Here is a 15854-nt window from a genome sequence, read left to right as displayed (position 1 = left end):
TCTTGTGCAGACTTGTTAGACAGGTAATTGGTATGTCCTTGGGGAGGAGAATTGTGGTACCACAGGTGATGAAATCCGACGATAAGCGGGGTTCGCGTAACGCCCAATTCCTAAGGTACCGCGTATCCTCGCGTAAATAATTGATTTCGACGGAGACAGCTGACATCTCGTCGATTTCTTCACCTGCTCATTTCTCCTCGCGCCTTAGCCAGGTTGCCCGTCGCAATATTGTCCGGGGCCTCCAAATACCGGTTCAAAAGCTAGTGACATCGGTGATATCCCTACTCCAGACCTTCGCTGAAATTGAGCTTCTTGTGGCTGATTTGGTCATAGAAGTATAACGCCTTAGTCATTTTGATAAGACACTATTATACTATTGCTGTATTAGTGTGTCGCGTTTTTTGTCAGCTGGTGAACTCCTAGCATGCGAAGCTCAGTAGGAGTAATAATCGCACATAATTTCGCCGATCTTTGGCCGTCTCTGTATGCGGTCAGCCTTCCAATAGCGGCACGGTTGTTCGATATCCGACTCTCCAATCTCTGCTATAGGTTCTGGCTTTTTCCGGTGATGTTGAGACGGATCCCCTCTAGGTGTAAGTCGGTATCCTAAATATCTTACGGTTGGAAGCACGTTACCATTCATGTTCTGAGGTTCACAGGTCGACTTTATAGAATACTGCAGCTTCGGGATCCTGGGGCGCAACATTGTATCCGTGTCGCGACGTTGCACAATCACCCCATCCACATTAAAAACCAAATCGGGTAGTAGCTCTTTTTTCCTTTTTGTTAACGACTAAGAGTGAGTAATTTTTTTGTTTTTATCTTGTAACGAGCGAGACGATGAAGGAAGAAAGTTTAGAACAGCGTGGAATAATGTTATAGGAGTAAACTTAAAGTTTGCCGACGACGTAACCTTTTGCGTTCTACCGCAGGAGTCAGGACCGTCTTGAGTACCGTGGCTCTTAATATTAAAAATACTTCTTCTTTCAGGTCCTTGCTTTAAATATACGTTAAATTTTATCAAAAAATATTTGCCCCCTCACGCAAAGCAGGATTGCTACGGCTCTGATCGGCAGAAGGCTGATAGCACCCAGTCGTTGCCGGTCTAAGGACCAAATGTCATCAAAAGACTTAGACTCGCGTGGAGGCATGAGATAGGAAACTTGTGAGAATTTTGTTATCCCACTTTTTGACGATCAATTACCAAACAATCGAAAATACGGGCAAAAAGTACGAACACAAATACTTACATTACATTGCGAGGTTAATTTTATGTAATCTACCGTGCAAGACCCATCTACCGATCAATTAACAGCGATTTCTACTTCCAACGCTCTTTAAAAAACAATGTTAAAAGGCATTTCAATTCAATCTTCGTTTTCAACTAGAATATTTAATCAACTATCAAGAAAAAATACGCAAGTTTGGAAATGAATTGGCAGACAGTGCAAAATAGCCGAAAAGCCCAACAATTCTAGAGTACCATTCACCGATCACTACAAGTAATAGATATCCATTTGCCGAAAATACTAGGTTTATAATTTTTTATTACCGACAAATTAGGTCCAAACATATGTTGCAGACTTTGTTCATTCGGTTTGTGTATAATTCACTTAGAAATATTGTCCTTACACAGTTTTATTAACAGTTGGCTTTGAGTTAAGAGAAAAAAAGCGGTAAAATGGCAACGGATTTAATACAACATTCAAATATAATTATTTGAAAAAATATGAAAAGACGAATAAAGAAAGTGTATATTATATGGATGTTCTACGTACTATTTCCATATTTCACTTTATTTATAATTTCTAAATTCCGTGCAATATTCGAGTCCAAACAATTTCGCCATCAAATTGATCGGTAAATGGAGGCCTATCGGTGGATGGGCTCTGCACGGTATATCTCTTATTTGATAATTGGATTAGTATATCACACTTTTTCAAAAGAATAAGTTACAATGTGCATATATTTTATGTTTCAGTTTCATCGCCTACTACGATTACTTGCAAGCATTTTCTTTAACCTATATCCAATTTTTATGTTTGTGTTGAACCAGCGAATAATACTATGTTCAAATAACGTTAAATTTGAACTAGATGCTCAAGTATCATTCTTTAATTTTGGCGTAAAGTAACCTCCGATGACGGTATGTTTTAATATGACAATTTTGAATAAGCGTGATATGACACGAATTTCTAAACCACTAGCGCGTGTAAATGTGCTAGATTTAGGTATATATCTCCTTGGTCGACTAATCTGCGGTTAGATAGCAATTAATAATGACACGAGCCACATGGATTCGATTAATGTATCGTATAACCTCACACGAAACTTTGATTGGAAGTAATTTGAGAGTCAAATACTGTAGCCACGGAACAGGAACTCCTTTCGAATGAAGAATACGATATTGATCGTCGATGCTGTGGTAGCGCGAGCGAAATGCGAGTTTGGTGCGATAATAATTAACCCTCAAAGAGGTATGGAGTCTCAGAGGCCCGGCTACTAACAGTTCTCTAATTTCAATGGAGTTGTAATTTGGAATACAAATGATCGAGCGTTTTCGGGCTTCACTGATAAAACAACATAAACGACGTTTTTGATTTCATTGGGTCTTATGGGCGATGCTTCTTGAAGCCACAATTTTAGCATGCCTTTTTGAGGGTTAAACTATTCCTTACACTTACCCTAGCTGAATAGCACGATTAACGTGAAAAAACTGTTATTGTCGCCGGTTTGTTGATGAATTGAGAAAAAAAAATTAAAAAAAAGAGAGAGAAACCGATAAGCTCTCTATGTAACACTGCTGCACGAAATCTAGGGGACGCTGCAATAAGAAATCCAAAAGTGACGATTAACCCTCCGGAAGTCGCGCAAATGGCTCACTAAACGAGCAGCCGCAGCTGCTCTAAGATGATTTTTCTAGATTTTCAGAGCAGTGTGCACTCAGTGCACTAGCGCGACTGCCGGAAGGTTAAGTAATAGCATTCTCAATAACTTTACTGAAGACTCCAATGACCAAATCTATAACCAAACTTACTTGAAGATTTGAATTGCCCATAATTATACCAGAAGATGCACTATTTTATGTTGTAATATTTCTTCGAAGATACTAACTCTTCAATACGAACAGTACAAAATTAGAGGGTGTACGAAATCAAATTGCATCACAAGATGTTTGTCAAAAGTCACTCATTCAACCGATCGTTTTCAAACTTTCAAGGATTAAAATAAAACGTATTATTAACCCTCAAAAAGGCAAGCTGAAATTGTGACTGCAAGAACGGTCATTAGACCCAATGAAATCAACAGCCTCTTTTTTGTCGATTTATCAGTGAGAGAATCGAAAGCCCTAAAACGCTCGATTATTTGTATTTCAAATTACAAGTCCATTGAAACTAGAGAACTGTAACTAGCTGGTCTCTGAGACTCCTTGCCTTTTTGAGAGTTAAACTTTTTTCATGTTTGTTTTATTCAATTTCATAACCATATTCAAGTGCACGTACCTTCCTCTAACTACTTTTAAAAGTATGTTGAGCAACGATTGGGCTAACTCGTTTTTGTGTAGAAATCCATTTTTTCCTCATTTCTGCTTCCTATTTCATTTCCTTAGGATGCTTTCAGAGTGCCTGCTTCATGATGGCCCTGTATTTTGAGACTAGCAGAAATTCCGATGCGTTGGGAGGATTAAGATCCTTTTGCACGAAATTGATCTTCTTAGCCTTGTACCACTCCAGAACATCTTTCGAGTCATGACACAAAGCTAATTTCGACCAAAAAAGTATAGAAGTATCGTAATAGATCAGAAGTGGAAGTAGATACTTTTGGGGTTTTTTTTATCAAGTCCACCTGTCCTTCGACCATTCCGCTTGTCACGTACGGGGTGATCCTCTTTCCACACGAGCAAATTGCCTGTCAAATCATGTATTTTTGGCGATATTAGACATGTTCTGCTTTCTAACTTTCTCAGTGACTTTGAACTTATGACGAGAACTTCGGCGTATGTGATTTTTTCTCCATATTTTGCGATGCATCGTGATTGGATCCTTTGGGATTTGTTTGCGTTCCCTCGCGTTTTTCTACTTCTTGCACAAATTTTTTGCTTAAATGCAGTTTCTTCGTCACGTCTCTTGTTTAACTATTGGGATTCCTCCTCCAGGTTCAACTACCCGCATATGAAAAGATCGCGAATTCAAAAATTCGTTCACACAGCTGAAGTTCTTCTGATTTCATTTTCACAACGCTTGTATAATTGCTAGTGAAACATACATAATGTAAACAAAACACATTGATCTAATTTCACCCTAAATCTCGAAGGAAATTACCTAATGGAAAAAAAGTTATAGCAATTTGAAGGTGACGCAATTTGATTATGTATACCTTTTGATTATTCTTGACGATAAAAAACTGCCTTCGAACATTTGTTCCACTTTTCGTCACTTTAAAAGTGCCTAACTTAAGAACGAGACGATATTTCATAATTTTTCTTCTAATTTACAATAAATATAACGGATTCTTTTTGTCAAATATCTACAAATTATTTATACCATCGTGCATCGTGTGTAATTCCGCATCGGTGTGATGGCCTAAGTGGAACACGTTTCTGTAACATGTCGAATTTCAAAGGGTAAAAAGGGATGTCATCATTTAAAAAAAATAAAGTGAGATTTCAAGTAAAGTATGTTATAAATTAAGCTCGTAAATTAAGAAGATGTCAATACTGTCGTAAAATAGTAGTATTCTGCATCCCTGAAATACGACGCATTGTCATTGGTTAAAGCTCTGTTACCAACAGACTCAGTCCTTAGCATAAACCACTATTGCTTGTCGAGTTCCAGTCGAGGTACTACACTTAAATAGTAGAAAAAAAAGTTAGTTTCAGCTCAACGTTGTCAGTCTTCAATCGGGGAGATGAGTGGCGGTCAGCATCCCCGTGCATCTGTAGATACACTCCTTGAGTGGAAGCTCTCCGATCTCGTACATTTTTAGCGATGCGAATGCAGCCTTTGAATGGCCGCTCCCGTTGAAGGCGATTGTGGCATCCCGGCCGGCATTCTCTAGCAGTACGTCGTGTCCCCCGGGGTGCTGCAAGAACATATAAATAGATGGTTTTGAGTTTGGTTATATTGACTTGTACGGGGGAGAGCTGTTGAAAGGTCTGTTTCATTTAGAATTTAACCGCTTCTCTTCAACTGTTACAGTATCTCTAGTATCGTAGCTGGAAAACCAAACTAATAGCTTCATCGCTATGGATTGTTTATACAGTGTCTAAAATATCACCAAGATTACAACGCACCAGGGCTTCCACCAACCTTGGTCAGAAACGCATTTCCTTTGCCGGGCCAACGATTTTCAATCAGCTTCCTACTGAGTTAAGACAGGTAACAAATCGCATCCATTTTGAAACAAGCTTAGCGTTATTTGAAAAATAAAATTAGTGTGTTTTTAATATGAACTTAATATGAACTGCATAAACTTGATGTTCCACCAAAAAGCTTTCTTTCTTTTCATTTTCCATTTTCTTAGAATGTTAATATTTATATTTAAAATTAAGTTTAAATAGTTTAGTTTAAAATACGAATCTATTTAATATTAACCCTACAGCGGGCCCCTTAAAAAGAATTATCGTTCCACTGCACTGGGTGCTCTTTGTAGCTATTATTTGAACATTATACTGTAATGTTTGTGCCGGTTATTTTCACATGTTGTTTTGTCTATTTTTTTCGTTCTCAGCGTCTTCGCGAATACCTTTTTTCATTTTTGTGCTGACCTTTTTTTTGTACGCTGAGAACTGATGTTGTCGCTGTTGTGCTATCTTATGACAAACGCCATTTTGGGGTAAACTGAGTTAAATATGCCACATTACTTGTTTGAAAAATCTCTACAAAGTGGCGTTTTCAGAATTTTGAAATTCTACTTGGTTACTTAGATATAGCGAGAAATATGATAAGAAATTGTGAGTTTTTTGCTTAAAATCACTGTTTCTAGGGATTTGCTCAAATTATATTGAAGTTTTAGATGGTTTTATGTGTGAAAATGTCTGAGGAACACAATGGCATCAATATTTTCAAAAGAAAATTACAAGAGTTGTTAGAAAAACACAGTTTTAGTTTTAAACTGAAAATAAAAGATATTTGGCAACACTGTAACCAAAAATAACATTTTTTCTAGATTCCCTGACTCATTTCCTTCAAAATGCATTTCACCGATTGTTTCTAGACCATATGAACGCAAAGATATGAATAAAAGTTAAAAATTTATGATTTTTTTATATGGAAAATTTTCCATTCACGATTATGACACGTCATACAAATTTTGTCATCAATACACGCCTATGACACGTGTGAGTGCGACTTTTGTTTACATTCATAGTAAAAACTCGCAACATAGTCAACCGATCTTCGTAATATTTGAGAGATTAATGCAGAATAGATAGAAGCATCAATTGTCTTCTTTGGATTGTTTATACCATTTATAAGTTTCAAGATATTCAATCTTAAACTTTAAAAATCGTTTTTTCTCGAAATGTGCTAAATGGCGCTTGTCATAAGATAGCACAACAGCGACGATGTGTCCACTACCAGGGGGCTCTCTTTGCGAGCCTTTTGGTGTGGTGGAAGCAAAAAGCCGTGCACTGTGCTTACCCCCACTAGTTGGAGCAGCCGTACGTCGACAAGCCATCCAGGATAGGATAATGCCGAAAGGAATTGTAGAGGGTATGTTTGGCACCAAGACGTTTATGGCGAATATGTCATTCGCCGCATGATAACATCGACCACATTATGGCATGCTGCCGCGTACTAGCCAACGCAACCTGCACCGAGCGTCACACCAGCGTTGTTAAGACTTTTCACCAGCAATTGGCATTGCAACATGGTCTTTTAGATGAGATTGTGCTGAACCACCGTTACCTGCCTCTGCCTGTTATGGAAAAAAAGCCCGTTTCAAGCTGTACTGGGATCGCACTGATCTATCGAACGAATTCCTACACCACAACTGCCCAGATATACTGGTCTATGATAAGGGTCGACGTCATCCTTCCACTGGACCACAATCTGGTAGATAGTAACGGTGGTCCTTCTGAGGAAGTTGCTAGAGACGTTGAAGGAGCTGAAGTTGGAAAAGGAGCTAGCTGCTCTCCAGAAGTCGGTGATACTCAGCACCTGCGCGATCGTCCGCGAGTTTCTGGGGCAAGACGATATACCAGTTCCAGAGTGTCAGCTGAGCAAAGCTTTAATGTGTTTTGTGTAAAATTTTGATGCAAAGAAATGTTCGTGTTATGTATCTTATAATCGCACAGACGTTACCATGACCAAATAAATGTTTGTAAAGACCACAAAAAATAAGAATAAATAAAATAAGTAAAGGGACAGGTATAGGGTAGTTGTGCCTTGTACGCAGCTTGATTCCCAACCATGCACATAGGGTTTTCCAAAACAGATTTCTCTAACCCGAAAAGAGGCGAATGACCCTAAGGTTAAAACCTCTGCAATCAAAAAAAAATAAATAAAATAAAGTAAAATAAGTAAATAAAAAAATTAAAAATAAATAAATGCAATAAAGATAAATAAAATAAATAAAATAAATAAAATAAATAAAATAAATAAAATAAATAAAATAAATAAAATAAATAAAATAAATAAAATAAATAAAATAAATAAAATAAATAAAATAAATAAAATAAATAAAATTAATAAAGTAAATAAAATAAGTAAAATAAGTAAAATATAAAAAAATCATTGAATAAATAAAACACATAAAATTAAAACGTGTTGAACGCTATTCCGAATTGATTTTATGATTTGGTCGAATTTTGTAAGTCTTGAGTAATAACAGTTAGAGATAGTTTTGCTTCAGAACGTTCATTCCTCGTTCAGATATTTGCCCAGTTAAGTATTTTTAATTAAAATTGCGCGAAATCAAATCCCCGGCTTCCATCACCGTTTGAACTAGTTTTTCCGCACTAACTAAAGTGAGATTGGTCGAAAAACTAAGTCGCAGTTCACCTGGGTTCGATTCCCTACCCCACTCATTAGGGTTAGAAGCTTTTCTGGCCCGAAAAAAGAGACGAATAACTTTGAGTTTAAAACCTCTATAATTGAATTAAAGGAACTATTATTATTATTAGACAGCAACCCTACTTTCTACCTGTGTACAATATTTGAGCTATTGACGTGTACGCCCAATCATTATTTTTATTACATCGCATACCATGCATCCATATGCTGTAAACCACACCTCCGTGTGTGTTGATAAGGTCGAAATCATGCCATTTTTCGACTGCCAATATCAGCGTACATGAATCTAACGGGCCTAAATAATGGTGTGTTTCTAGCAGAGATTTGCAACGCATGATTTGTATTGTCGATACTGACGTTGTTAGTAATTAGTGTTTAGGAGATTGCATCAATTTAGAAAAAATATTCAAGCGCTTTTTTTGTTTGGGAATTACGAATCGCTCTGTGTATAGGACTATCAGGTTGGATTGTCACATGCACTTTCTGTTCGAATTCAGTCTGTTCCCTATTTTTTAGTACCTCTATATTATCGAATACTGAAATTTTCTTGCTAATGAAGTATATTGGTTGAGTCATATTGGTTGATGTAATGATCGAAAGCTATCCCGAAAGCATTCAACTTAAAATTGAATAAATAAACCCACCTCTCTTTGAAGTGCAAAGTCATTCTGGGAAGGAGCGCACTTCCAAATCGTAAGTGTTCCAGTAAGGTCGTGAATCTTCTTATTTATTAATGATTCGTCTTATCGCATTAAACTCGCAATTATGGTGAACCCGAAAGGTCATCATCATTTCGTTGCAACAAAAAAATGAGACAAATCCTTTGGAGCAAGTAATGATTTTTCAAGTTGATGTAATTTCGTACAATGTTGCGCTTCTTTGATAACACAATCGAACTGATAATCAGTTCTTTTTTTTCTGTTTGTAGATCCATCAATCTGAACAGTGGCGTTTTTGGGCTCATCTATCCTTCCACCTCGCCAAACCTAAATAACTATAATAGAAAAAATCCTACACATTTCTTGTGTGGGAAATGTAAAAATTAAGGTAAGGAAATGTTGTTGATTAAGGGGGTCTTCTATTTCCCAGTCCGAATTTGGAGCCTAATTTTTTATCACTGTTAATATAATTAGGGTAATGAGCCTATTTTCGCAATGTTTGAAGCCGCTAAAATAGAGCAGCAAAATATGACCATCGTCGATTCGAATGAAACTTTGCAGTTGAGCTCAGTTCATGAATCTCCTTGATTTTCTCTGGCAATTGTAATATTTTGACACAAGAGCAATTTTTCAAAAGGGCGTACACGTTTCTGCGTGCATAAATTTCGCAATTTTTTTGTTCGATTATCGTATTTTAAACAGTGAAACTAACTCATAATGAGTTACAAGGAATGAGTACTTCTGTATGATGTACAATGTACCTGCCCGAATAGAAATGTACAGTAACAAAACCATGATTTTCACTGTGACAGTACAGTAATTTTACAATAATTTACAGTAAGTTTTAGTGTTATGCTACAATACAAAAACAATAAACTTTAACTTTTTTACAGTAAATTTCAATGTAAAATAGACTTTTACAGTGAAAAAGGGGGGTGGTTATGTATCTTAACATTAAAAAAATCAATTTTTCTCCATACATTGTTTTCTCGAAAACAGTAAAATTTAATGTGAATGCACTGTATCAGTTTTTTGCTGAACGGTGAAATTTATTGTTACATGAAATTTTATTGTAAATCTACTGTGAGAACTTGGTATCGAACAATATTGAAACAGTAATAACAATAATATTTATTGTTTTAGGATTGTTTGTAGGGTAAATGCTATTGTAAAATTCTACCCGGGTGTTGATCAATACAATTGGGTCATTAAATGAGAAAAAAAAATTTTTTTTATTACATACATCGATAAAGCTGATTTTCGTGATTGCAACAATGTTTTTTTCCAACTCAGGAAACGTGAAAATAATATTAAAATTTAAAATAAAGAAATATGTTGACAGTCTGGATTTGACACTATCAGAAGCATTTGACATATCGAATTTCACGACAAATGATGCCCTGTCAGAAAAAATTAATGCATGTTTTCCCGCAGGGTTTTTTTTATTTGACATAAAAACCACCCAATGCATATAGTTTTTTTTCATTTTGGGTGTTGTCTTGATAGGCCAGATGTAAACAACCGCAGTTTTCCTATGTGTGGTTGCCAAGTTTACATAATATTTATTAAAAAAAAAACAAAAAAAATTGTTTTTACGTATTACAACGAACTTTTTTTTAAATAATGTTATATTATGTATATTGGATTTAAAATTTATCGAATGGAACGGAAAACTATATATAGCTTAATAACCCAATTCTCCTGCATTATTTACTATAGTTCAATTGTATGAAAAACATAGGAAGCGGCCGTCTAAATTATTAGGTTTTCAGTTTTCAATTATATATTTCATTTTTCACCGTTAACAGAAACTACACCTAGCAGCATTACTCCAGCCAAAATGAGAGCAAAATTGCTTCAAATTTTGCTGGAACTCTGAGCTGGATATCCATCGGAATTTCACATAGGATTTTATTGAAAATATGTGCATGATTGCATCAGTATCCTGAATAATATTTAGCAGAATTCTGTCTTAAGAGGGATTCCACCAAATTCCGAAGATTTCAATATTTAGAGCAAGAAGGAATTCCAAAGTGCAGAGCAAGAAAACGTAGAAATACGGATAAGGATTCAATCGAAATTCTGAAATAGTTTTCATCGGAATGCTAAGAAGACGTCTATCAGAATTCCGAAATAGATTCCAACAGAATCCTGAGAAGTAAGTCATCAGTATCCCAAGAAACTACTAGAAATCGACCGACCGATGTCGGTAAAATGACAATTTACGTGTCAAAATGGCTTGCAGTATCCAATATATGCATTGTTAGAAAAATTCACATTTTATTTTAAAGTCAAAAAGTTGCATATTTGGCAAGACTTTATTAAAAACTGATATTTTTTTAGATTCCATAAATAATTTTCATCAAAAGTATCACGTTGATCTATTTTTGTGCAAACAGCAGCAAAGATATTTCTTTAACAATTTGAATTAGGAGTGTTCCCATGGACCGAGGGGCGGTTCAAGCGTCACAACAATTGCGTCTAAATGAACAAATTTTTCAAAACTGCTTCCAATCCGTGCAGATCAAATTTTGGTTTTCTTGGACAATTTGCACAGAATCACACATAGAAGAAACTGAGGAGACTTGATCCCCTTTTTATTTTTCAATCGAACTCCGTGGAATGATAAAAAAAACTATGTATTTTTTGTAGTTTTCTAGTGTTTGTAGAGATGACTGATAATCATAAAAAATTACATGGAAATATTATACTGGACATGAGTTATGAGTTATGGGGTACTCGATTAGAGTTTTTGCTGCGCTCAAACAGAAGATTTTCACCATTCTCAAGACAATTTTGTTATTATATTGGCTCTTAATAAGAGGCGAATGACCTTAAGGTTTAAAGCTCCATAATCGAAATAAAAAAATGGCTCTTAATAACAAAGCAAAAAAGGTGAAATAATAAAATTAATAATGAAATAATGTGGTACCCTCCCTAATAGGGCAAAAATTGGTACCTTACCCAATTCAATATTATAAATGGATTGCGGTATTGATTAAATTGTTGTGATCAGATATTGTTATTTTTTTACTATATATTACGCATCTCTCACGTGATTTTTTACGAATTCCCCAAATCTCCGTGCAATTATTTGAAAGCTCTCTTTCTGACTGAACGTCAAATGTGGGATGCATGGTTGCTACGTATACTGTAGTAAACAATTACAGTTAAGTTTCTGTACGATGAAGCGTTCATTTTTGACAATGTTTTTGGTTATTTTATGGCAACAATGACTTCAATTGTTCTGGTGTAAATTCGGTTATTTTCTGTGGTGTGTATGAAGCATGGCGAAGGGGATCAAATCTCCACGAATTTGAAGGGATCAAGTGAACCCATAGCAACTATTTCAGTAAACTTTAGTAAAAATGTAGTTGAACAAAAAAAATCAGCTCAATCATAACGTATTCATATAATTGACATTCTTCTGTAATTCTGTATGAAAAAGTATAGTATGTAGCGGGAGATTTTATCAATTGTATAAAAGTTTGAAAATTTATAAAATAAATCTTCTACAGTTCTTCTGAGTTCGGTTACACATGTCCATTTTCTTTTTTTTGTGTTAAAGAAATTTATGTTTTTAGCTAAAACTACGCAACTTTTTAGTATATTCGATTAATGTATTCTAATCCGCCTTTGAATTACAATGATGGGATCAAGTCTCTCCGGGGATCAAGTCTCCTCAGTCTCCCCTATATATGTTAGTGCGGTTGGTCAAAAGTTGAGATGTGGTTAACCCTGCCCGAACAGAATTCAATAACAAAATTATAACATAAAGCAATTTGCATAAAAAAATTGTGTTATAAATCGGGCCTCGTTAGTAGTTAAAAAACAGAAAATTATAACAAGTAACAACGAAAGGTATATATTGATAGTTTTCTGTTATCATATTCTGATCGGTTAGACCCCCCATTCCTTTAAAATAATTATTATTTAAGGCAACGATCAATAATGATCAGACATTTAGCTGAATTTTTTTTTGAACACTCGGATAGTCGAATTATTTTCTTCGGATAATCGATAATCGAATCCCCGGATAATCGAAGCAAAGAAAACCTAATAAAGGGTGTTTTTCTAACGTTTTTCTTGCGTTTTTTCAAGTAGGACTTTCTGACAAATGAGTTGACCTACGATCGCAATTCTTTTTTTAATGTACTTCAGTTTTCTTTGCAATTTCATCATGCAAAAATATACGCATGAACAACGTTTCCAAATCGAGCGTTAGGTCAAGCAAACTTTTCGCAGTGTTTTTTAAAGTTTTTTTTAAGTGGGATGTTCTGACAACTGAGTTGACGTACGATCCTAATTATTTTTTTAAATTTACTTGAATTTTCTTTGAATTTAGCATCAAAACTGACCGCCTGGTCAAGCAATCGAAATGGTTCTTCGAAAAACGTAGTCGCGGTTGACATTTGACTAAATCTATTTTAAAACATTAAATTGCAAGCCTACGCTACTGAAATAAACAAAAAACAATTGTTATAAACGATTATTTGTGTGTTATAATTAAATATCATGAAAAAACCCTGTTTTAATCCACCTAGCGGTGCAATTGTGCCTTTTTCATTTCTCTAAACTATGGCACGGAGGCTTTTTATGTTCAACATAATTGTGGAAATGTCCATTACATTCTTAGTACACTTTGCACTTATACACAATGGCTTGCCAGCCACGAACTTGATGAGCTACGTGTCGACGGTGAAACACTTGAAACAAAAAAAATATCGTACTTCATTAGCCTAATCAGCATTAGATCAATGTTATCTGCTTCCTAACTCATTTTGTCATGCGGGGGTGGGTATGTGAGGAGGGTGAAAGTCCCATGAACGAACGACTTCCCAGCTTAAATTGGTATGCTTTGTGATATAATGGTGGTTTAAAGATGGTGGCGTTGAAAGGGAGGGGTATGAGGGCTGGATGGGGTGGTGGTCTGAGGGGTGATTTAAGGAGATTTTTAAGGGAGGGGAGTGAACAGTAGAGGGGGGGGGGGGTGTAACCCCTCTCCTTAAACCATCAACTACGCCCCTGTTAAAATCCAGAAACCTTATGCGAGTCAAAAAAAAAAATTGCCGGGATTAGGTTGACGTTTTTCAGAGTGATTGCATAACCTTTCTATATGAGAAAGGCAAAAATGCGCCAAAATCCAAAAAAGTGAATCGTCGTCAAATTTTTTTTCGAGTTTGCATCAAATCTCAACGTTTCATGCACCTTGAAGACATTTAGCATCAAAAATAAAAATTCTATTTTTAATTTTTCCTATAGTTTATATGAGAAATTTCTGTGTGGCCGCACTCTTAAACCCGTAATTCCGGAACCAGAATTCCGATCGATCCAAAATTCAATAGCAGCCGATGGTAAGGTTGCACCTTTCATTTGAGACTAAGTTTGGGCAAATCGGTCCAGCCGTCTCTGAGAAAAATGAGTGACATTATTTGACACATACGCACATACACACACACACCCATACAGACTTTTTCCGATCTCGACGAACTGAGTCGAATGGGATATGACACTCGGCCCTCCGGGCCGGGATTAGTTTGACGTTTTTCAGAGTGATTGCATAACCTTTCTATATGAGAAAGGCAAAAAATTTGTTCGTTGAAAAAAATTGTTGTATGTTTTCGACGTTCGAAGCTACTACCTGGTAGTACTTCACTGTAGCTGTTATCTATGTTTTGCTTCCGCGGATATGTTCAGCCTAGAGATATTAATCTCTGCTAACCAAATATTTGCTTAAAAAATCTATTTTCAGTTCATAAAGGGTACGGATTTTTCATTTCAGATTTTTTTTTCTAATTACTTCAATTTCCAATAAGTTTGGCATAACTTCACAGCCACTGTGGATTACTAACAATTAGCAACATACCAATATTTTTTGCTTTCTCAAATGAAAAAATAAAAAAAGTGTATTTTTTAAATAAATTACATTCTATACACAAATTTTCACCAAGTTTTCAAATTTTAACGTAGAATTTATTCAACATAATCATTTCAACAAACAAACAATGCACTTGTATGTCTTGTAGGAATGTTGCGAAGAGGTTTCAATAGCACATAGTAATAACATGTAATCGTTTCTTGAATATCCTACGACGTATTCCCCGTAACCCGCCAAAAAGGCGGGGTTGGACACCAGGAAGTTATTATCACTGACAACAAATTAAATGTCCAGGCGGTTTAAGCAGATTCATAACACAAATAAAAACAATCCACAGCACACAACTTCCGCCGGTTCGTTTCACCGTTTCCATCAGATCGATTTTACAGATTTACACTCACCAGTTCTAGAAAGCCGGTGATGTCGTAGACACGATCGAACAGAACAATCCAGCAATCGTTAGGTGTGTCGTGATAAGACACCTCATCGAGCGTAATTTGTTTTCTGAAGCGTAGTGCACTGTTCCGATCGCTGCTAGGGGTCGAGGTTAGTCTGAGTGCCGTCATCGCGAGTTGCAAAAAGTTGGCGCTTTGCTGGTCACTGACTGTCGTGGCAACGGTTGCATCGTCCACCTCGGTGGCGATGGGAATTTGTGTGTCCACGGTGGTCATTTTTGTTTTGCCAAAAGTTGTTTATTTTTCTTCTTTTTTATATTTTTTCGAAAGAGAATATTGCGAGACTACTCGCGAACACGTTTTCACTTCCGAAGTCAAAACACCACTGATGGGTTTCTCTGGGCATTCGGAGGGTTTTATAAACATACTTTTTGTTATTTGATACGGATTCGGCTGCGCGGTTTTGTGAGAGTTTCGGGTAGTGGTGAGGAAATTTCAGGAGTGTATATTTACACCACTAACTAGCGTGTCGTAGAATGAGGAATGAGGTGTGGTTGCTCGTATAGTAGATTACAGTTATAAGGCACTGGAAACTATTTTTTAATTAAATGAGTATCGAATTACTGGCGAGACGGCTGATAGTTCCCCATTTCCACTCAACACTGCCCCTTGGTTATTCCGGCAGATATGATTGAGCGTCTTCGAAATGATAAGATTTGTGGGCGCCTTTGGATTACATAATTTCTATCAATTTGACACGTTCTTGGCGTGCGATGATTAATTGTTGATACATATAACGGAATCCGGGAGAGCTTTTTTGGGAGTTTGGCTTTTTATAATCAAACCAGATTGTCTCAATTGGTAGTTTCATTGATAAAATGAACAAAGTGGTAGAAACAATGTTGCT

The 15854-nt window shown here is 36.1% G+C and overlaps 1 protein-coding gene across 1 annotated transcript; it reads right to left on the bottom strand.

Annotated features, from left to right (window-relative positions):
- Nucleotides 1-4674: 4674 nt before the first annotated feature.
- LOC131678634 (uncharacterized) lies at nucleotides 4675-15359 on the bottom strand. Its single transcript, XM_058958868.1, has 2 exons — nucleotides 14954-15359; nucleotides 4675-5082 (listed from the first exon to the last, which is right to left on the bottom strand). The coding sequence occupies exons 1-2, from the start codon at nucleotides 15221-15223 to the stop codon at nucleotides 4897-4899; spliced, it is 456 nt and encodes a 151-aa protein (XP_058814851.1). The 5' UTR covers nucleotides 15224-15359; the 3' UTR covers nucleotides 4675-4896.
- Between the last annotated feature and the right edge of the window lie 495 nt (nucleotides 15360-15854).

This window comes from Topomyia yanbarensis, chromosome 2 (genome assembly GCF_030247195.1).
Source record: "Topomyia yanbarensis strain Yona2022 chromosome 2, ASM3024719v1, whole genome shotgun sequence".
Lineage (NCBI taxonomy): Eukaryota > Metazoa > Arthropoda > Insecta > Diptera > Culicidae > Topomyia > Topomyia yanbarensis.
The sequence above is the reverse complement of the archived record's forward strand: the minus strand, read 5'-3'. Positions and strand labels throughout refer to the sequence as shown.